The 23926-nt window shown below is 45.7% G+C and overlaps 1 protein-coding gene across 5 annotated transcripts in view; it reads left to right on the top strand.

The window, feature by feature from the left end:
* LOC147637898 (cell division protein FtsZ homolog 2-2, chloroplastic-like) overlaps positions 1-23211 on the top strand; it is a 50958-nt gene extending 27747 nt beyond the window's left edge. Inside the window, exons 4-9 of one of the 5 annotated variants that reach the window (XR_015266112.1) lie at positions 20067-20191; positions 20326-20418; positions 20972-21037; positions 21174-21389; positions 21568-22135; positions 22308-23211. Coding sequence is in view for 2 of the 5 variants with exons in the window: in XM_086799735.1 (XP_086655861.1) it covers positions 20067-20191; positions 20326-20418; positions 20972-21037; positions 21171-21281 (395 nt within the window). In the remaining 3 variants the exon portion in view is untranslated. The other 4 variants (XR_015266111.1, XR_015266110.1, XM_086799736.1 and 1 more) reach the window with 4 other exon arrangements.
* Positions 23212-23926: the final 715 nt, after the last annotated feature.

The raw sequence follows: 23926 nt of genomic DNA, 5'->3' as shown, positions 1-23926 counted from the left end.
GCGCAGTCCTCTACGCCCAGCTTCCTCGGCCGCACGGCGCCCGACTCCTCCAGCTGCGCGCGCTGGTGAAGCGCGGCTGCCCTTTTCTTCTTCGCTCGCTTGCCTCCCCTTCGCGCTACGGGTACTCGCTCTAAACTCCTGCCAGCTGGCGGCGTTTAGCTCTGGGCGGAGGAGGCCGTGCCGAGCGACGATTTCTACTGCAAACCTGCTCCGCCTGCGTTCCGCTACGATGCGCTAATCTATGCCTTCATCATCGCTGATAGGATCCGCCGCTCTGCACTCCTCCGGCCTCACCACGTTGCTGCTGCGCTGCTGTAGATGAAGCAATGCAGCTTTGCCCGTGGCTATTCGACAGACGCCTCACAAGTCCATCCACAGTAGCTCTTCGATGTACCACTCTCTACCACAAGGATCTCCTGTAGCCAAAGCTCTGATACCAGTTGAAGGGAGATTAAGAGTTAGGGTTAGGTTTCATGTGGGAGACATACACAGAGAAAGAAGGGAGAGAGAGAGAGAGTTGTGGGGATAAGTCAACTCATTGTGAATGAGTGTGTGACTCCCCTATCACACATGTATATTGCACTAGTACACATAGTGCACTTAGTACATTAAAAGTACTAAGTGTACTATGTACTATAACTTATGGGCTTGTACACACTACAAGGGTGGGCATAATGCCTTCACCCCAACAGATCCTCCCACTGGCGAGCTAATAGTTAGGGCTCACGTCCCACCTTCCCAGTCAGTTTCTTTCACCACTCCTGAAGAGATGCCTGTCTGGTCTTCTCTCACACCTCATCCTGGCCCCTCAACCAATATTGCTCAGGTCACACTTACGATTGATTCTAGCCACCACTCCACAAAAAAGAAGAAACGAAGGCCTAAACAAGGCCATCTGCAGGTGTTAGGCGCCGCGGCCTCGTTGAGGGTGGCGATGAGCTCCGCATAGTGGGAGGGAAGGCTCTTCAAGCTGCGCAGGCTCTCCGCGATATCCTCCGCCAGGGGGTATGCCGCCCCTGCCATAGAGGGAAAGGCCTCTACCCTCATTCAGATTTGTCAGTTACTTGATAATCCCCCCGTGCCCATTATTGAGGCCCATCCAACTCTTCCCTATGGTCATCCTGTCACTTGGGTAGTTGACAGTGGCACTACTCACCATATGGCACGTAATGCTGACATTTTCATTTCTCAGTGTCCCGTTAAGGGAGAAGTTCGATGTGGCAACAACACAATGATGCCCATAAAATCCATTGGCACTGTCTTATTTGACACCAGCACTGGCCCCAACCAGGCTACCTTGGACAATGTCTATCTTGTCCCTAATTTAGGTCTCAACCTTCTTTCTATCTCCCAGCTTACCCAACTCGATCGTGGTGTTTATTTCAACAAACGAGTAGTTGAGGTAATTGATGAAACTACTGGTCTTGTTGTTGCCAAAGGACAAGCTCAGAAGGATGGTTTGTACCATCTGTCCACTTTTCTAACTGAGCCATCTTTTGTTGACTCAGAGTTTCATCGGGCTCCCTCTGACATTGAACGACTATAGCACTTTCGCTATGGTCATCTACCCTATTCCACTCTCTATGAGCTATCTCAAGACAAGTTGGTTGAAGGTATACCCAAGCTCAAACTGACAAAGGATGTCTATCAGCCCTGTCAACTGGGTAAACAACATCGCACCCCATTCCCACATCACGCTAATCATCGGACTTCGGGATTCCTCCGGTTGATTCATTTCAACTTGAGTGGCCAATCCCCAACCCCTTCCTTGAATGGATCTCTATACTACATGCTGATTGTTGATGATTATTCAAGATACATGTGGGTATATTTTCTAAAGCATAAATCTGACGCTTTCCAATACCTTTCCACATGGGTTCGGTTAGTCACCAATCAAATGGGCATCTCCATCAGGACTGCTCGTGTGACAATGGGGGTGAATTTCTCTCCCATCAATTTTCTCAGTTCTTGCAAGATCATGGCATTCAACGCCAACTCACCTCCACCAACTCTCCCTCACAGAATGGAGTGGTCGAGCGCAAGAACCGAACCGTTATGGATATGGCACGCTCCATGGTTTTTGCAGCTAAGCTGCCTGAACGTCTCTGGTCAGAATCGGTCAACACTGCAGTGTATCTTCTAAACCGTTGCCCCACCGTTGTTGTTCCCCACAGGACCCCATTTGAGGCTTTCTCTGGCAAAAAGCCAATTGTTTCCCACTTTCGTGTCTTTGGATGTCGAGCATATACTTTCGTGTCGTTGAATGTCGAGCATATACTCACACTCCGAATAATAGAAGGGGCAAGCTTGAGCCAAGGAGTGAGTTGCTCATTTTTGTGGGATACTCTTCTGAATCAAAGGCTTACAAAGTTTTTGATCCAAGATCAAACAAAGTTTTCGTTCGTCGAGACATTGTCTTTGATGAGCGAGACTTACTTCGCCTTCCGCTGCCCATACCAACTGAACAAGAATCTCAGACTGTGCCAAATGAAACCCATCAGTTACCTACAACTCCACCACTTGAGGAGGCTTCCTCCTCTCGTCAACCACCCAGGGACCCTTTACCTCACTGGTATCAACAAACCATGCGTGATTCTGGTATACTTCCCTTTGATATCCCTTTGGACGGTCCTCGTCGATCCACCAGACTCGCCCCTCATGCCTCCTTTACCTCTGTTTTTTCTGTAGACTATGTGGCACATGATGAGCCAACTTCGTGGAAAGATGCTATTAAAATTCCATCCTGGAAACAAGCCATGGAACTCGAACTTGAAAGCATTGACCGTAATGGCACGTGGTCCCTTGTGGATCGCCCTCGTCATAAGAAAGTCATTGGAACCAAATGGATTTTCCGCACCAAATGTAAAGTCGATGGTATCCTGGACAAATATAAAGCCCAGCTTGTCGTGCAAGGCTTTCGCCAAAAAGAAGGCATTGATTTCGACGAGACTTTTGCTCCCACTACTCGAATGGCCACAATTCATCTTTTACTGAATCTGGCTGCCCACCATAAATGGCCAATCTATCAGATGGATGTTAAGAGTGCCTTTTTAAATGGCATTCTTCACGAGGAGGTCTACGTCGACCAACCTCCGGGATTCCATCTCCTTGGTCTTGAGGACAAAGTTTTTCGCCTACATAAAGCTCTTTATGGGCTTAAGCAAGCACCCCAGGCATGGTATCATCGCATCGACAAATTTTTTCACAGGCAAGGTTTTCACCCATCACATTGTGACCCCAATCTCTATATTCACACTGATCAAGTGCTGGTTTGCTACCTTGTATTGTATGTCGATGACCTAATTATTTCAGGTTCCCATCAAGCCAAAATGATTGATACCATGACACAACTCAAACAAACTTTTGAGATGACTGATCTCGCCCTTCTCTCATATTTCCTTGGCATGGAGGTGATCCAACATCCTGATGGTATTTTCGTGTCTCAACAGAAATACTGTCTCCAACTCATTACTTCCTATTTTCCTGATGGTGCTATCCCTGTGGGGCGAGGTGGTTGGGGCCTGTGTGTCAAGGTGTCCATGTGTCTGCGGAGCTCAAGCAGGAAGAGGCCCAGGCAACGTTGGTCCTGGAAGTCAATGATCTTGGAGAGTGGGCCGAATCCCTCACGAAATAGACAGTGAAACCTCCCATTGATATCATACTATACTGGGCAGCGCGGAAGCTCTGAGAGTCTTCTTTCAGCCCTAAACACCACTTAGAACATGCTGATGCAAAAATGCAGACAGAAGAGAGAGTAGAGAGAGAGAGAGAGAGATAGCTGGAAATTCAGTATTTCATATGGTACAAAAAGGTACATAAATCCTTGCAGCCTTGGAAAAGGTTAACAAACCCTAATCCTAGTCTATGTCTAGACCCACACCCAAAGTGGGAGTGAATGAATCTAACTATGAGTCTTAGTGCCTACCCTTGAAGTGACTAGAGAGCTAGCCGATTGCTGGTCGGCCAGCCGATTGGACATATATTGCCAAAATACTCTTCACGACCTGCCCTTCTTGCAGCCGACAGGTCATCCTTTTCCTTCTCCTAGTCCAACACTTGCCAAATCTACACTTCATGCTCCAAAATCCCTGGTTCTCTCTCCTTTTCTGGCTGCCCCTTCAGGACTAGCTTTAGGACATGTCCATGGGCAAAACCTTTGCACTTGACATCCCCCTCTGCTAAACTTGATGACGGGATTCCAACCTGTTCTTGGATGACTGTCATCATCCCATTCTGTTCCCGGAGTCCCTGTGTCATCCCATCCATCTCTGGCAACGCTTTTCACTGAAAACCCAGCCCGGTCTCCAAAACCACTCTGTCTCTGAATAAGATCTATGCATTTGTTCCATCCAGTCCCCAATCCATTCCTGCCCTGTCTCTGAACACCATCTTGGTCTTCATTCTTGAGAAATGAGTTTGGCACTCTCACTCCACCCCTTGGAGGATCATCCTCCCTTGGAACTGTTGTCCGAAAGCCTTTCCTGGCTCACAGGACTGCCATCCCCTTTGGGCTTTGGGGAACACCACCAACCAACCTCCTGGGAGCTCTTCCTGGTCTTGTGTTCCTTGCCTTGGGCTTCGTACCTGTGCACTTTCCTGTACCTTGGACCTGTACACCTTCATATGGGACTGAATCAGTGTTTAGCCTTGTTGAGCCTGATGCTCTGATACCAATGTTGCATGTGGAAGCTCTGAGAGTCTTCTTTCAGCCCTAAACACCACTTAGAACATGCTGATGCAAAAACGCAGACAGAAGCGAGAGTAGAGAGAGAGAGAGAGAGAGAGAGAGAGAGCTCAAAATTCAGTATTTCATATGGTACAAAAAGGTACATAAATCCTTGCAGCCATGGGCTGCCTTTTGGAAAAGGTTAACAAACCCTAATCCTAGTCTATGTCTAGACCCACACCCAAAGTGGGAGTGAATGAATCTAACTATGAGCCTTAGTGCCTTTATATAGGCCCTTGAAGTGACTAGAGAGGTGGCCGACTGGACAAATATTGCCAAAATACTCTTCACGACTTGCCCTTCTTGCAGCCGACAGGTCATCCTTGTCCTTCTCCTAGTCCAACACTTACCAAATCTGCACTTCATGCTCCAAAATCCTTGGTTCTAATCTCCTTTTCTGGCTGCCCCTTCAGTACTAGCTTTTGGACATGTCCATGGGCAAAACCTTTGCACATGACATATGTAATGCTCCTCCGTCTCAACCTCTGTGTGGCATAGTCGGCAGATCCTCTCCTCTCTGGGTGTCCGTACGAGCTTCCTGGCTCTGAAGATGCGCTCAGCTCTACCTGTCCGGTGGGAAGAAACCCGTATCTGGCCAATTGCAATCCGCATGGCATGGGACATGTGAACACTCCAGTAGCCCGGCTGCTGGATGAATCCATCCTCAGTGAGTGTGAGGAAGTGGTCTCTGTAAAAGTGCATCTTCGTGGGGAGCTCTGGGGGTGTGATCCATGTGCAATGTGTGTAGAGGCTAAGAAGATCTGACCAGATAACCCGGTTGGTATCCTCGTGAGACAGCTGGAAAAAAGGGGAGTGATTAGGCGGTCCATGCAGAGTCCATATACTGCGAACCAAGTGGAAACTAGTGCATACCATACTCCAAAGTGCCCCTCAAGTGCTAGTTGTCTGGAGGACTCCACGGCAAGCCTCGGGTACCTGTGGGGATCCATGTGACTGATGTGATGGAGATATGTGACTGTCTGGAAGAGTGCCTCCCCTACCATCGGGGCTGCAGCAAACTCTACCTGGATAATCTGGTGTGGGACTGATGGTTTGTTGCAGATCATACGGGAGAACATCATGACCTGGGGCCTCTCAACTCGCTGCCAATCCTCATCAGATAAATCTGGCCCCCAGAAAGTTGCTCCATACATCAAGGCTGGTGTGACGAGGGTGTCAAAAAGCCAGCCCTTCGTCTTGGGCTCCTGGAAATGTGCCTGGAAGCACTGCCGCTCAAGTAAGCTTAAGGCTGCATATCCCCGCGTCACTCTGGCATGTGCTACGGGAAGCATGGTAAAGCGTGGGCCACTGAAAGTGACACCAAGGTAGACATAGAATGAGACAATCTCCACAGGATCCCCTCTCTATGGAGAGAGAGAGAGAGAGAGAGAGCTGTATTAACGTCTACTAGAGGCCGAACTCGACCTATGAGACAAATCAATGTACAACTGTCGATGTCCTCTGGATGTCCACAGAGAGAGAGAGAGAGAGAGAGAGAGAGAGAGAGAGAAGAAGAAGAGGAAGAAGAAGAACAAAGACAAGTACATCCGATTGGGTCCCAAATACCTTTTGAAGGGCCCCCATCAAGGACTGGTGTATTTACTTTATTGAATGATGAAAAAGATTGACTTCTTGGAGACCTTACTAGGCTGGAATTCAGCAGCCTGAAGATGTCCTATTCTTGACCTTCGAGTACACCTTTGCTTTAGGCTCCCTTTAGCTGTCCTGGCCTTTGGAGTACTTCAGCATTTTGTGAATAATGAGATACTTTGACCCTTGCCAAGCCTATGCTTTTATATGTCCCTCTAGGTTTGCTAAATTGGCTGTCAGCCTGCTGAATAAGCTCCACTACCTGATTTAATATCATTAATGTGGCGCCCTTTCACACATGGCTCTCTAGGCTGCTGCCGGACTGCTGTCAGAGCCCCTAGGGCCTGGCCGACTGGCTGTTGATAGCCGACTGAGGCTTTAGCCCTTCCTTGGGCTGGCCGACTATGGCCCTAGCCTCTATGAGGCCTGGCCCTTCCATGGGTTGGCTGACTGTGGCCCATGGCCCTTATGGGCCCACACCTCGGCCCATGGGCTGCGCAAAGGTAGCCCAACTGTAGGGCCCACATAGACATAGTCTATGGCCCTGCACTTCTTGCTTCTACATGCACCTCAATGCCCTTGCATCTGGCTAGAAGCCTATCAATGCTTGGAACACCACATCATCATTCCAGAGGGTGACTCACAGTACGAGTGGCACACCTAACCATGACCATGAACGGGACTTGTACACCTGATTAGAGTGGAACCCTGGCTGACTACAAAAGTGTCAAAGTCAGAGTCAAAGTTAGATCAAAGTCAGTAGTCCAGGGAGAAAGGATGACAGAGTGTCCACCCTATCATCAAGTTTAGGAGGAGGGGATGTCATGTCCATGCCGGTGCCATGGCTCAATCCTCAGCATGAACAGCAATCCCTGATTAGGACAGCAGTTAGACAATATTTAGAGCCTCATCCATCATCCTCAGTATCATCAATATCATCAGTATCAGTATCATCGTCATGATTATCACCAGCATCAATAGCATCATTATCAGCAACATCATCATCACGGAGGGTCTAAGAACCTGTTGGCAGCCATCTTACATCAGTCGGCAGCTAGCAGGAACCCATGCACGCAGACGGCCAGGCATCTGGGTGAAGGCCATCAGGCGTGGGCAATCATTGAAGAGAAGCACATCATTTAAGATGAATATTTTATGATTATTTGTCCAGTAGCAAGCCGATAGCACTACAGCTGGCCAACCACACCTCAAGCCATATATAAGCATGAGCCAATCATTGGCATCATTCATTCAACATTTTCAGCACATTCAGCATTGAAGAAGTAGAAGTCAGCATCTAGCATGTAGAAGGGGTGAGAGGTCACCCCTTTGGGGGTAGACCAAGGGCCTAAATCATGTACAGACATACAGTCCCATTTTTGTACCATATAATAAAGAAAACCTGACACCAATCATCTCTCTCTTCTCTCTCCTATGCCTTGATCATGTTTCTTCAGCATCTTGTTCTTAATTAGGATTAGGGCTGTGGATCACCACATATGTCACATTCACTCTGCACTGTAGTGCATGGTGACAAGCTAGGTCATCATCATCAGTGCAACATTGTACAGTATTAGTACCTTTTAGGATGATATTTGTCGTATGCCGTGACCTCATTGTAATCCTCCGTCCAGGATAAGTTAGGCATGAGCTACGTAGGTCATTCTCAGCCTTAGACAGTCAGTCAGTCAGTCAGACTACCCACTCAATGCCTTCTTGACATGCATAACATCTGTAGCATGATCTCCTGTGACAATCAAGTCATCCACATAGATGACAAGCAAGACAATCCCATGATCTGTTTTCTTCACATAGAGTGAAGAATCTGCTGAAGAAACTTGAAATCCAAGGGAGATAAGATATTGGCTTATCTTATCACTCCAAGCACGAGGTGCTTGCTTCAAACCATATAATGCTTTCTTTAACCTGCATACATGAGTGGGGTACCTCGGGTGTACTTATCCTTCTGGCTGTGCTATATAAACTTCCTCTTGTAAATCAGCATTTAGAAATGCATTTTTCACATCCATTTGATGCATTTCCCAACCATTTGCTGCGGCCATAGCAATGACTGCTCTCACTGTTCCCATCTTTGCAATTGGACTAAATGTTTCATCATAGTCCAAGCCTTGGGTTTGTGCATAACCCTTAGCTACCAACCGCGCTTTATAACGCTCAATGGAACCATCTGATTTGCATTTCACCTTATAAACCCATTTGCAACCAATGACATTTTTTCCTTGTGGTAAGGCAACCAAATCCCATGTTTCATTATGGACCAATGCATCCATCTCAACATCCAATGCCTTCTCCCATACATGCTTCCCAATAGCTTCTGTATAGCATGTAGGTTCCACATGCTTCACCAAAGAGGTCATATATGTGTATTCCAAACTGGCAAGCATCACAGACATGCATATTCCCATCATACATGAATCTAGGCAGCCCACCAACAATGCCTCTTGCCTGCATGTTCTTTAATCTTTATATGTTCACATGTCCAATTCTTTTATGCCACATTTCAATGTCCTGTACCACATTTCGGCTTTTAGAGAACATGGCCGATTTCAACTCAGGAATCCCAGCATCCAACTTAAATAACCTGCCTTCTTTCTTGCCTTTGGCAATGACTCTACATCCATTTTTGAAATCCTCAACGAAGCAACCATGCTCGTTGAAACGAACCTGTAAACCTTGTTCAACCATTCGACCAACTAAGGCCAACAAACTTTTTGTAATAGAAGGCACATACAAGACATCTGCCATAGACTTTGTTTCACCATTGTGCATCACCAATGGTACACTCTCCACATGAGTGGTAGCATGCTGGGAATCATCACCTGTCTCCACATAGTTTTTCACATCCATTGCCTTCTTATGTTCAAACCATTCGCCATGACAAGTCATATGGTTTGATGCTCCAGAGTCCATATACCACGTGTCATCACTGTCTGTAACGCGCGGAAGCTCTGGGTAGTCTTCTTTCAGCCCTAAACACTCTTGAAAACCTTCTGATGCAAAACGCACCATCTGATGCAAAAACGCAAGTAGAGAGAGAGTAGAGAGAGAGAGAGAGAAGTGCTGGAATTTCAGTGTATACTATGGTACAAAAAGGTACATATCCTTGCAGCCATGGGCTGCCTTCATAAAAAGGTTGCTAACCCTAAATTCTGTCCCCTATGGGACCTCTAAGTGACTCACACCCCTAGTGGGAGTGAATGACTCAAACATTGAGCAAGGGGGCCCTTTTATAGGCCTTGGGATAAATGATGAACTGGCCGACTGCTGGTCGGCCAGTTACAGCTTCATAAAAGTCCCTAAAATGCAGCCGACTGGATCTGGTTGTTGTCTTTGATGCGCCTGCTGCCAGCCGACAGTCCTTTGGTCATGCTGATGTCAGCCTCCATGCAGCCGACAGCCTTCTGATCCATGCTATGCTCCATTTTCACCTCAGATGAGTCACCTGAAGCTCCTACCTTCTGGTTCTACTGGTTCATAATCTTTTTCTGCTTGCCTCTTCTGGATCTAGCCCTAGAAATGTCCATGGCATCTGTGATGCACATGACATCCCCTCTGCTAAACTTGATGACGGGAATCCAACCTGCTCTTGGATGACTGTCATCATCCCAATCCTGTTCCGAAGTCCCTCTGTCATCATCCATCCCTGGCAAACCTTTTTTCTCTGAAAATCCGGTCTGTTCTCCAAACCACTCTGTCTCTGATGAAGATCTATGCATCTGGTCTTCCTCTAGTCCACAATCCATTCCTGCCCTGACTCTGAACACCGTCTTGGTCTTCGTTCCTGGAACGGAGTCTGGCACTCTCACATCACCCTTGGAGGATCAACCTCCCTTGGGACCGTTCCCTTAGAACCCATCTGGCTCACGGAACTGCCATCCCCATCTGGCACTGTGGAACACCACCAACAAACCTCCTGGGAGTTCTTCCCGATCTGTGTTCCCGCCTTGGGCTTCGAATCCGTGTACTTTCCTGTACCTTGGACCTGTACACCATCATCTGGGACTGAATCAGTGTTTAGCTTGGCTGGGCCTGATGCTCTGATACCAATGTAACGCGCGGAAGCTTTGGGTAGTCTTCTTTCAGCCCTAAACACTTTTGAAAACCTTCTGATGCAAAACGCACCATCTGATGCAAAAACGCAGGTAGAGAGAGAGTAGAGAGAGAGAGAGAGAGAGAGAGAGAAGTGCTGGAATTTCAGTATATACTATGGTACAAAAAGGTACATATCCTTGCAGCCATGGGCTGCCTTCATAAAAAGGTTGCTAACCCTAAATTCTGTCCCCTATGGGACCTCTAAGTGACTCACACCCCTAGTGGGAGTGAATGACTCAAACATTGAGCAAGGGGGCCCTTTTATAGGCCTTGGGATAAATGATGAACTGGCCGACTGCTGGTCGGCCAGTTACAGCTTCATAAAAGTCCCTAAAATGCAGCCGACTGGATCTGGTTGTTGTCTTTGATGCGCCTGCTGCCAGCACCTTCTGTCCTGCAGCCGACAGTCCTTTGGTCATGCTGATGTCAGCCTCCATGCAGCCGACAGCCTTCTGATCCATGCTATGCTCCATTTTCACCTCAGATGAGTCACCTGAAGCTCCTACCTTCTGGTTCTACTGGTTCATAATCTTTTTCTGCTTGCCTCTTCTGGATCTAGCCCTAGAAATGTCCATGGCATCTGTGATGCACATGACACTGTCACCATGTAAACAAGTGATTTGCCTGCCATCATGACTGCTTGATGCAAAATTTCCACCATTTGCATAATTTCCACCATGTTGTGCAAAGTTTCCGCCATGTTGTGCTTTACCCCCTCTCAAATCATTTTGTTTGCGGTAACAATCACGTGCCATATGACCAAATTTCCCACAGTAATGGCATTCCACATTTTGCATAGATGTTTGTTGGCCTTGCCAACGTCCTCTTCCACGAGGATTACCTTTGCCTCTCTGAGGTGTATATCCACGACCACCTCTAGCACCATATGATGGCTGAAAATTCTGTTGTGGTGACCTATCCTGCCATCCACGACCATTACCACGACCTGGTGATTCAAATCTTCCCTTGCCTCTAAATCCCCTTTGTGAATAGAAAGCCTGATTCTTGCCATTATCATCATGGCTAGTAGATGCATCATGAAAAGAGTCACTGAGTTTGATTTCCTCAACAAGCAAGAGTGAAACCAACTCATCAAAATCTGGTAAACTTGTACTCCGAACAGAGATAGATGTATCAAAAGACTTGTACTCCTTGCCAAGACCACGCAAGGCAATGTCAGGCATGGGGGCATTGATAGTTGCCAATGCATCTGCATACTTCTTTATCTCTTGTACATAATCATGAATACTCCTTCTTTTTCGCTTCATATTATGAATCTGTTGTCTCAACTGAGACTTACGAGCACTAGTATCTGTATCAAACAGCTTTACCAAAGTATCCCATGCATCCTTGGGATTCTCAGCATCATGTATATGTATAAGTATAGCATCCGAGATATATATAGACAAGTAATGTAAAACTTTGTATGCTCTCTGTGACCATTGCTTATGAGCTACAACTTGTTGTTGTGTAGGTTGTCGGGGTAGATCCGGTTCTGGCTCCGCACCTGTAACAAGATTCCAAAATCTTTTTCTTTTCAAAAAGCTTTTAATCTTGTACTTCCATGCCTGGAAGTTCTTTCTATCCAACTTCTCACCCACAATCTGCACTGGGTTGTCTGACATATTTGCTCAATGTAAATGCACCTTCCACACACGTCCAATTCTTCCTTAGCTCAACCACACTCTAATAAGTGTTCCAGATACTCCAAAGTACTCAACGAACTTCACTGTTGATGTAGAAAATCACACTGATTGCATTCAAATTGAACTGGCATACGCAGTCCAAAGTACCTTGTTTTGGCGCGCTTTCCAAGGCTTCAAATTGCAATGTAGTGGTTCAATCAAGTGTGGATGACTTGCATTGACACCCAAACAAGCTCAATGTTGCATATTAACACCAACCAAGGTGCAGACATACCAAAAGTTTCAAATCCCCTTCTTTGTTTTGAGAAAAACTAGTAAAACCCAGTAGGAAAAGTCCTCTAATTTCTTCAATTCTTGTCCAAATTGGGGGACTAGGCACTCATTAGCTTAGCAATGATGTCTACCAACTCCATGTAAAAGGAATTAGACCAATTGTAAAAGTTGAGAGTAATTAGCCAATTAATGACCCTTTGTTTCACTAATCACTGTTTAATCAGCTCATAATTAGCTCCAAAATGCATAATTGCTCCAACCACCACATAGCAACCTTCTCATTTGTGTGTATCACAAAATTGCTAAGAAAATTTTGAAGTTGATCAATCACCAAGCTTGAATTTGGCCTCCACTTTGCAAGTCTTCCAAAAAACTGCCTTGTTTCTGGCCTTCAAGCTGCGCCGCCTGTTGTAGGAGGGATTTGGCTAGTTTGTTATGGCTATTGAATACACACGAAGGTTCCCAACACTCCTAGGCATACACACAATCCACCAATGTGTTGATTTTTGCAAGAGACCGATCAAAAATGGACCTCTATTCTCTGTTTTTGTGAGGGCTTCAAAATAGTAAATTTCCAATCACTCCAATGCATCAAACTTGCTCCAAATTCATTCTAGGGCTTGCACATGAGTCGCCAACACATTCCCATTTGCCAGATACATGATTCTTTGTCAGATTTGCAACCATTTGCCTCAATACATTCACCACACTCAAGCTTCAATGGAGAGCTTGCAAAACAGAAATTTTTCCTTTGCTTTGGGCAACTCAAATCTGATGTTTGTTGTGTTTTTGCACCTGCAATCCGCTCAAGGATGTTTAGTATTTCTTACCTGGTAGGCCAAGCTCTCAGATTTGGTGAAAATCGGTGTGCTCTAAGCTTCACAGCTCCAATGGCAAGCTCCGCAGCTTCTTCTCCCTCTTCTCTCACTCACTCATAAACCCTAATAGAGAGCACCAGGCTCTAATACCATGATGAAAAACAAGTAGAGGGAGAGGAGACACACACACAAGAGCAAACCCTAATGTATTAGTCAAACCCTAACCATAGAGGGAAGCCATGTCCCTTCTCACACAATGCATAAAGCCATAATCCATAAGCTATAACACACTACATGTGTTGTGTCCACACATAGCTAACCCTAGCTACTGTCCACACACACTGACCAGCTGGACGCGGTCATTTATGTCTCACACATGTTACTACCTAACATGCCAACACATAGTGCAACTGGCACAAGGTGACATCGAGCTTGAATCTCAACAACAATATCATAGAAGTCCCATAAGCAGATGTACTGTTGTCAGCTATCAGTACCTTCGGGTGAATACAAAGATGTCACCAAGCGACTCCTAGATGACAACTGAGCCTGTCTGTAACAAGGGAGCGGAGGTGCTACCCCCCCTCTTGAGCATCAGGCAATGCTCTAGACCCATGCTCTGTTGAACCTGAATGATAAAGCTGCAATTCCTGAGGTGAATTTGCTAAGTCACCCTCCTCCATCCACTTCGCATCCATCGGTGAATAGTTCTTAAACTTCACAAGATAGTGACGGGAAACTTTACCTGGTACCTTTCTTTCCTTATGTGCTAGTATCTGCCCGGGAATAAGAACCTCATCAAGTTCCTCCACTTCCGTCTGAGTCTCATCTGATACATCCTCAGGCACCCAAAACCTGCTTGTACTCCACCCAAGTGGTAAGTCCCTGATGAAGCATAGTAGATCACTACTGCTAAACATAGAATGAAGATGCCTTCCAAACCCATGAAGCCTCAGTGAAGGTACCACCGGTGACAAAGTATCGAAAACCATAGCCTTCAACCCATCTTTTGCTCCATAACACTTCAATTGCTTCTTGTTCCTGGCCAACTACTTCTTGTCCTTGGTGTCTTTTCTCTTGAGCTTGATCTTCAGCTTTTGCTCTTCACCTCATTAGGGCAAAGCCACAAGTCCTACACTGCCTCATGTACTTCCTTTTCACTTTCCACATGTTGAAGCTTTTGATGTGACTCTCATGAGACAACCACAAGCTCACCCCCTTGGGAAAGTTGGTGATTGTCCCGACCAAAGCAACCACGGGCTCGCCTCCTTGAGAAAGTCGACGATGTCTCGGCAACGGAACCTTGTAAACCGGCCTCGGTCTTCAGACAAAACCAAAGGGCGGTGTGAAACAAACACTCGCACACAAAACACTTCAACACCTTTGAGGACCAAGAAAAGGAAAACAAACAGGGGGAGCTAGAGTGCTCCTACAAATAGTACACGGACACCGATTGGCCCCAAAACGCAGTGGCGCCCCTTGCGGTATTTCTATTATTGATTATATGAGCTTTGAATACAATAAGGTTGGAAAACTCAGCCGTCACAGTAGAACTCCAGAAGCCTGCAAAGACCCTGCATCATGGCTTCTTGTCCACTCGGCTTCCACAAACAAGTCCAGCCATTGTTCATATCAAAAGACCCTTTCACATCGAGTCTTGCATACAGAAGCTTTCTCCCATATGATGAGGGCCGCCACAACCATCCATAGCCTCTCACCCTATGAACAGCATCACACCCTGACACATCCAGTGCTTCTGTATCACAAGAAAGACTCCCAAACTGTTTCCCAAAAGAGAACTCGCATCATAGCACAACATCCTCTCTCATTCCAAGGGTACTAACCATCTCTATCATGGATTCGCGAACCCCTGTCCAATCAGTAGCAATCAGTAGCAAGGCTTACCAAACGTGTGTCCACTCCTATGACCGGTGCCTGCATGTGACCTAGCAAGGCTTACCAAACGTGTGTCCACTCCTGTGACCGGTGCCTGCATGTGACCTATCTCTTGGAGAAACCCAAATACATGTTTCCACATGAAACAAAGGCCTGTTTCAGCAAACATCGGGTGACCTGTTTTCCCATGAAACATCTGGTTTGGCCCAGCATGAAATTCATGTCCTGTTTCCAATTGAAAACATTCTCGGCACATACTCAAATGTCGTGCCAACACAACACACAAACAAAAGAGAGAGCTCTTACTGAATATGTCTGGCTGTATTTCTGCCCCACAACTATGTTACATAGGTTTGCCCAAAACTGCAGGTCCCTCTGTCCCTTCCAAGCAAGAAGAAAGCAATCTGCTCCATGGGTATGCACCCATGAAAGCTTGCGTCGCTCCCATGCCAAGAAACATAAGCAGCTGACCTTGTACTTGCAGCCAATAACCCATGTACACAATGTACTTGCAGCCAAGCAAAACAGCCCATAAACAGTCCTGCCCTCGTCTTGCAGAGAGAAAAACCTGTGAGAGAACCTGCTGTCCAGCCTTGTGTTCCCCTCTTACAGTCCAGGCTTCTCAGCTGACAGTCAGCTTCTTGCCAAAAGCAAAGGAGAGAGAGAAGAAGAAGATCCTGTAGGCGCCTGTATATTCAGCCACACAGCAGCCAACCAGTCCTCCAAGAGTCAAAGAGAGAGAGAAAAGAACGCCTGTGTCTCTGCCCTGTGCAGCCAACTTTTATATCCCAAGAAACATGCGTAAAGAAGTATTAGGCTGTGCCTCTGCACTCTGTAGCACAGCCCGCCTATATCCCCTTCCAAAAAGCATCATATGACCAGCAGTGCAGACCCCTTCTGTAGCTGTTTTCCAAGAGCCAGAATCCAGCGCTGCCCGCCAGCACCTTTTCCCAAAAAAGCATGATAGAGAGAGAAAGAGGCGTGCTAGCCCCCACTCTCCAAAAGTGGTGTAGGCCCCCAAATTAGCCTAGGGGCCACCATGTATTAAAAAAGGTTTTATAAAGGCTATAAACCTTTGAACCTTTACTCCTCTTTGTCCCCTTGGGTTATGTGAAGAGACTTTAATCACTTGGCCCCAAAGTGGTGCCATTCACATTGTCCACCATGTCCCCGTGCACACCTGCATACTGTCGAGAGAAAAACACAGGGTCGTGACACCTAACTAGACAAGCTAAAGTTCTTAATGAAAGGCTAAACTAAGTGGTCACCAAAAGCGTCATGAGCAAGTGGCCGTTCGGCAGAGTCTTAAAAAAAGGGCGACGAACTGGACGTGCTCACCGAAAATGTCAAGATCGGCAGCATCACTTCGATGAGATCTGGAGCATGAGGTAGTAGATCAACGCGAATCTGCAAGTTAGCTAGGCTCATCCAGATACGCTGCTTGACATGATCCGGCAAAATTGCTGGAGCATTGCAGATGTAAGCTAGCATGCAATAGAGCATTTAAATTAATCTCCTATTTTTGGATATAGCTTTTGTTGCATATTTTCAACATTAGTCGTTTCCTTTCTGTGACTTTGGAAAATTACATTTCGAATGCCAACCTTGAACTACCCATTGCAGACAATCAAAAGCTCCATTGCATGTCCTGAAAATTATAAAGAGCAATCCTATATGGTGACAAGGCATTTGTGTAATGCCAAGATCAATAGACTCAGCTAGAAAATTAAAAAAAAAGAAAAAGAACTAATCCACACTACTCAAGCTGGGCAAAGGCACTTAAATTTTTTGATTATTTAAGCAACCATCTACATCTCTATGGGGAAGGATGTTTTGATGAGCCTTGCAAATAAATCACTTCACTGAGGACATTTATAATATCTCTTTGTACAACCCTTCAACTGTAGAGGGTTTCCTTGTATTGTGCGTGCACCATGATTACCAGTGTGGGAGGGTATTTTGATAAGTCTGAAAAATTTGATGGATCCAAGTTTCACACTTGGAGCATTAAAACGGAAATGGCCTTCCTGAGATACTATCAAAATGGACCTGCCTTGATATGAAGGCCCTCTCCCTCATCATCAGTGGGTTATGTGATACTCAAATTCCACAAGTGACCTCTTCAAAAAGCTCAAATGAAGCATGGACTAGGCTCAAGGCAATCTTTGGGTAGACAAATGCTGTAGCAAGGCTTTTTCTCAGAAAAGAGCGTTCTCATATTAGCAACATTAGAAGCCTTATCAACCAACTTACTCGAGCAGGGGTCAATACTGATGAGAAAAAGGCAGTCTTTGTGCTATTGTCTAGTATGCCTCTTTCCTATGAGCAATGTGTGTCAGTCAGTGCAAATCAGCCTAAGTTAACTCTTGTCTCAGAAGCATCCTCGATCATCTTGGAAGAAACAAGGATAGAGGCTAGTTCATCTTCATCGACAACAACTCAACCAGGAGTAGGGGAGCAGGCTTTCTTGATAGAGAAAAAGAAGCAGAATTCTCCTTGATCTTGCTATTACTGCAAGAAGAAGGGGCACACTATTAAAGACTGTTGCAAAAAAGAGGATGAAGAAGAGAAACCTAAAGAGGAGAAAAATAAAGACAAAGGCGAAGAAAAACTGGAGTCTTCTGAGCAAGCAAACTACATAGACGACTATGATTTTTAACATTTGTTGTCGTAATTCTTATAGCTCGTGGGCAATTTGATTTTTTTCCTTAGTGGATTGGCATCTCTCTGATCCTCACACCATGTGGAGATCAAGGGAGGGTCTTGAGAATATATTGATCTCCACGCATTTGAAGAGGACATTGAGAGATCACTAAAAGAACTTAAGAGATGCAATAAGCGAAGCCTACACAATAAGGCAGATGCAAAGGACTGTATTAATATATGTAAGACAGAGTTGCAAGGAAACCAAGCACATCATTGTATCAGCATATACCATGGAGTGAATGAGAGAAAGAGTGTCTCCTCGGTGGTTCACTAACGAGATATTCCTTGAATGGTTCAGTAATGAGAGTGGCTTGGTGCTTTCACTCGCCACAATTTCCTCTATCAGTCCTCGATTTTGATGGAGGGCTATTACTTGTTTTCTCAGTTGGTCCCCAGGGCCGGGTGACCCTCTTCCTCACTGACTATAGTGGTGGCTCTCTTTAGCGGGTATGGATTCTTGGCTTTCATGATCATTAGTAGCACATAGACCCTCCTGTGGCCAAGGTGGCTGGCGATAGTTCCGGGTGCCTATGGCTCTGGGTGGAACTGCAGCCAGTGGGATCCAGGTGAGTGGGAGTGGCTGGACCCCGTTTTTCGTTACTCGGCAATGATGTGTCGCAGGATCGAGATCCATGAGATGGATGGCACCTTGGCACAGCTGTAGACCACTGGGCCTCCTAGGGCATCTCTTCCCGCTTCCTCTGAGATTTTTGGAGGCTGTTGTGGGATAGTTATCGGCCTAGGAAGGTCACAATCTTCCTCTGGCAGTTAGCCCACCGCAGCCTCGTTGTGAGCACTTGGTTGTCTATTGGAGGACGGCCAGCCGTGTGCGTGTGATGCAGTCACCCCACGGAGTCCCAGCAACACTCCCTTTGGAACTGTCCCAAAACGCAAGAGGTTTGGCAGAGGATCCTCCACCTATACACGTCAGTGCGGTCCATGCCGATACTATCACTTGGGGTGCAGTAGTCTGGGTGGCTGAGGCCGGTCCGGCTCTTTTCTACAAGGAGGCAGCAAGCCCTCCGACTCTCTGACTGCAGGATATATATAGTTTCCACCCTTGACAGTTCAGCAGAGCCCTGGTCTTTGGGCAGCAGCCCGAGATAGGAGATCATCAATAGCTTAGCTGCATGTCATATTTGGTGGGTCCATTTTGCAGGGAGGCCATTGAGGGTACTCTCACCCTTCCAGCCAAGTCCGTCAGCTCCTTTTGGACTGATATCATTCATACCCTCATGGTTACTGGGGAAAGTTGCAACTTGCAAGACAGGTCATATCACATGCGTAGACGGCGAGAGGCCTTCCTGTGCACATGGCACATAAATCCCTTTCTCACAGCGATATTACTTGCCATTATAGGCTGCCAGCTTGCCGCTGCCGCCCCCCCCCCCCTCCCTCCCACTGCGGGTATGAGGCATGTACTTCTAGCCCTTGGGCTGCTATTTTTTTTTTCCTAATAGAAGGATCTTTTTCTTAGGAAGAAAAAAGAGAGAGATGGAGTGGAGAGAGAGTAGTACACAGGATTGGGTCTCAATAACCGTTAGAAGGCCCCTGCCCGTAGGTGTATTTGCTTTATTGCTGTATATGTGACACTTCCAGCCATGAGCAAAAGTTTAGTCTCAAGCTCATCAGGAGCTTTAGCTTTCCCATCATATAATTTTGAGATTGCATCATATTTATAGAGAAGTCAACTGCAGTTCTTGCCACTCTTAGCAGACTCCCAAAGTCTTCAATATCTACTGTTTTCAAAGTTTGGTGCTGGTCTTGCTCAAAGAAACTTGTCGGCGAGCGAATAGAAACATAGCATGAGTGAGAGGTTGATGGAACCTTTGAGTCTGAAGGGGTCTGTGCAGTAATGCCACTTGCTGATGGATCTAAGGGAAGCAAGCTTCCCTGATAAGTTAATAACGAGATTGGAAAAATGTCTCCTTAAGAGACACCAATAGGTGTGTAGCCCAGCAGTTTGGGTTTGTGACCAGGAAGGGGAGGTCCTGAGTTCAAATTCCTGCAGCTCCCTTAGTATCTGGGGTGTTTGTGGCCATAATTGTACGGCTTACCGCCACACGTGGGAGTTGCTACTACAGAAGGATGGGGCCTCTGTACATGAACTTTGTCAAATATTGTCTGGTCGGTTTTCGTGATCCATGTTTGAACCTCTGCAACAGCATCTGGTCTGGGACCAAGACATTGTCACTTAATGACAAGGGAACTAGGTTACAAATCAAAGAATATTGGGCATGGGTGATGGTTGTTAATGCTAGTGAGTTGTGATAGATGACTCTATCTATTAATTAACAGGCAAATCCAGGGCAAGAGATGCAGCAATAAATGCAATTCAGTCACCTCTTTTGGATGTCGGCATCGAACGGGCCACTGGGATTGTTTGGAATATCACCGGGGGCTCGGATTTGACCCTGTTCGAGGTACTTTAATTGCACATCTTTGTAGGTGGTCAATGCATAATAGCAAGTTAGAGAATCTTCAATGTAAAAATCACTTATGTTAATGGTCTAAATCAGCTGTAACATTTTTGCTTCAATAAATCTGGCTGTGGCAGGTGAATGCAGCAGCAGAGGTGATCTATGATCTTGTAGATCCCAATGCTAATCTGATATTTGGAGCTGTTGTGGATGAATCATACAGCGGGCAGGTAAGAATCAGTTTATCAAGGGTCGTGCACAGTTCCAAGCTTCCTGATTGCATTTCCTGCTTTGTAAAGTGGGTGGGTAGGCCATAAATTGTACTTTTTCAATATTCATGCATGTCTTTAAGATGCTCTCTGATATGTTTGTTTTGGCATCACTTCATTCATTTATGTGTTAATTAGGCAGGTATGTACTGGGCTTTGTTGAAGTTTATACATATAGCTGTATTAAGTATCCAATCATATCTGTTTAGGTTGTCTCGGCTGTCTGATCTTTGATATAAACCCGTAGTGTTAGTAGTTTGGGCAACTTCGACTGGGCATTACACCTGGATTGTAAATAAGTAACTTGTATGTTGCACTTTGAGGATTTCTGTTTTATGCTCAAGGTTCTTCTTTCAATAGAATCCGGGTTAGATTTCTATGCATGTCTGATAAAGGTTATTACTTGCTGGCTGCTCCTTTTTGTAATTTTTATCGGAGGATTTTCAACCAAAGGTGTATATTTTTTGGAGAACTTCTGAGAAGGTTTATTGCTTGTGGAAACCAACTGACACAGGTCAGCATTACTCTTATTGCAACTGGATTCAAAGGACACGATGAGGTAGAGAGGGCAAGCTCCAAGGCAAGAGTTTTACATACCGTTCAGACTGAATCTAATCATACATTGTGCTGCCGGAATCACCGTTTTTGCTAGGGTGGTGCTATAGCTCCTTGTTTGCTATCCTGATTCTTGCTTGCTCTTCCATTTTCGGCAGCAGGTATCAGGTCGGATGACTCATTCTGCCCTTCCGTCGAATGTGGGAAATGGAACTCGTATTGAAGTGCCGGAATTTCTCAGAAGACGCGGTCGTGCACGCAGGGTTTAATCCCAAGAATAGCTTAGGCTCAGTGTTACAGGAACAGCCTCCTCTCTTTCCTTCTAGAATAGTGACTGTAACTGTGTCCAACTGCAGCATGTATTGAGTTCCATCCAAGTAGGTTTCTAGGCCTCAATTTGTTGATTTTTTTATTTTTTTTATTTTTTTGGTTTTGTCCCATTTCAGTCAAAAGAATTCTTTGGAATTGTAATGTGACAAAGTTCTGTGGCAAAGGCTCACTTCACCCCTAATATTATCTATCCACTTTGCTGCTATTTTTTCAAGTACTCCACAGGTCTTTGGCCTTCTGGAATCTACTGTGTTTGAGAAGCTCCGCAGTATTGAAATTTCCAGGCTTTGGGAGTGCTAACATCTCCAAGAACTTGTCACAATGTTTGTTTACAGCAAAGTGAGAAGAACTTGTCAAAGTCGCATGCGGAGCTTGCTCTAGCTAGGTGAGAAGAAGCTGCTATGATCAGATGAGAAGAGATAGTTACCATAGCCAGAAGAGCTGCAAAATCTTGTTCCTGTACACGTATAGGATCCACATGTACGTAATTAGCAAATAATGGCTGGATGACAAGAGGAGGTGACATGATGAAGACAGAATCTTGGGGCGTAAGGACTATGGTGCACTTACTAATTCTGGGCATTAAAAGGGTGAGAGTGCAAGGAGATTACGTGATGCACTTGCTAATTTTGGCCTTGAAGAGAAAGAGAGTTCAAGGAGGTTAGATGCTGAATTTAAAGTGGACAGTGGTGATGGAGCAATAGGAGCTAGTGGATTCATCACAGTACCCGTGGGATTGAAAAACTATGGTGGAGCAGAACAAGCAAAAATTTCCTACTTGACATAGGAAAAGGTAAATGCCATCAGCTCAGAAAAGTTGAATTCACTACTACGCAAGGTGTGCCTTATGTAATGTGCCATCTGTTGTGTTATATACATGTTATGTGTTATGTTTCATATGTCATGTCTTCTCTCTCTCTCTCTCTCTCTCTCTCCGACCTGAGCTACGAGTGCCCCTTGGCTAGGGTTTTCATCTGTATTTTCCACATCCAGTCACTAGGCGTAGTCCGCTGCCCAGCTGAGGGGGTTATGGAATCACATGAGGTACCTAATCGAGACCACCCCAGCCAATGTTCCGTGCTGCTATCTTTTTCCAGAGGCCAATCTTGACAGGCTCAGCCTGCTCGATTTTGATCTGCTTCCCCTCCGACCTGAGCTCCAACAGCAAGTTTGACTTCAACCTGCAGCTCCCGACGTGCTGGACTTCAATCTGCTCTGACTCAGACTTGACCTCCAGCTGAACCCCTTGTTGCTATCCGGTCAGTACAAAACAAGGAGTTGGAAGGACAAGTCACGACCCAGCCCAAAAGTGCAGAGAAGCCTTAGCCCTCTCGCACCTGATTGGGGGCTTACCAAATGATTGGGATATATTTGATGATGGGGTTGCATCTCTTCGAGCAGTAATTTTAGACACACTCCAAATTTCATGGAATGTGAACGAGACCAAAACCATTGAGGCAAGTACCAAGGGTTGTGCTATCATGGCCTTCACTTTGAGGGAAGCAAGGCTCAAAATACACAAACAATCCAAGTTCTTAAAAGCTACCAAGCTTTGGATAGTCAAAGAACTCAAACAGAAGGAAATGAAATTGGCCAAGGTTCGTGAGGCTTGCAAGGTTGGCAAATGGGCAGTGTTTTGAGAGAGGAGCCATCTTCCAAGAATTCTGTACTCCCAAACCAACACTGATAGTCTATAGCTGATGTAACTCTCAACTCTCATCCATCGAACCCTTTTCCAACTGGGGACATATTCCTTTTCTTTTCTCTTATTTGTTCATCTTCTCAGTCCAATAGACTCTCAGTCCTTAACTAATGTTATGTGCTTGTAACGAATAGTACTCATTTTAGTCTCATAGACCCTTTGCTGTTTTGTAGATGTTTAATATTACATCTCTCTCTCTCTCTCTCTCTCTCTCTCTCTCTCTCTCACGGAAAGTTGACACATAATGAGCTCTCGTTGATTGATTGTACATTTAGGGCCAGTGTAGTATGTAATCCTGTTTTCATTTGGTAGACATGTCTTATTTTTGTTTTGTAATCTTAGTTTACACAAATCATATGTACCATGTTTTTGGTCTCCTAGACTGATCAGATCATAGATGACACGCTAAACTTTGTGATCCTTTGGTTCCATGCACACGCTGAGTTGTCATCAGAGAGGGGGTGATCCCTCATCTTTCCTCCACCTGCCACCTCCAGAACCGAGACATTCTTTGGCGCCACAAAGAGGCACCACTTTTGTGACCTTAGTTTACAGAAATCATATGTACCATGTTTTTGGTTTCATAGACTAATCAGATCATAGATGACACACTAGACTTTGTGATCCTTTGGTTTCATGCACACAGTGAGTCAGAGAGAGGAGGCCCCTGCCTTTCCTCCACCTGCCACCTCCAGATCGGAGACATTCTTTGGTAGACCTGTCTATTTTTGTTTTGTGACCTTAGTTTACACAAATCATATGTACCACATTTTTGGTCTCATAGACTCAGATCATAAATGACATGCTAAACTTTGTGATCCTTTGGTTCCATGCACATGGTGAGTCATCAGAGAGAGAGTGATCGCCCTTCACATAACAGGA

This window comes from Cibotium barometz, chromosome 6 (assembly GCF_041138505.1).
Source record: "Cibotium barometz isolate CiBa-2024 chromosome 6, ASM4113850v1, whole genome shotgun sequence".
In the NCBI taxonomy this organism is placed as follows: Eukaryota; Viridiplantae; Streptophyta; class Polypodiopsida; order Cyatheales; family Cibotiaceae; genus Cibotium; species Cibotium barometz.
This window is presented reverse-complemented; position numbering and strand designations above follow the sequence as displayed.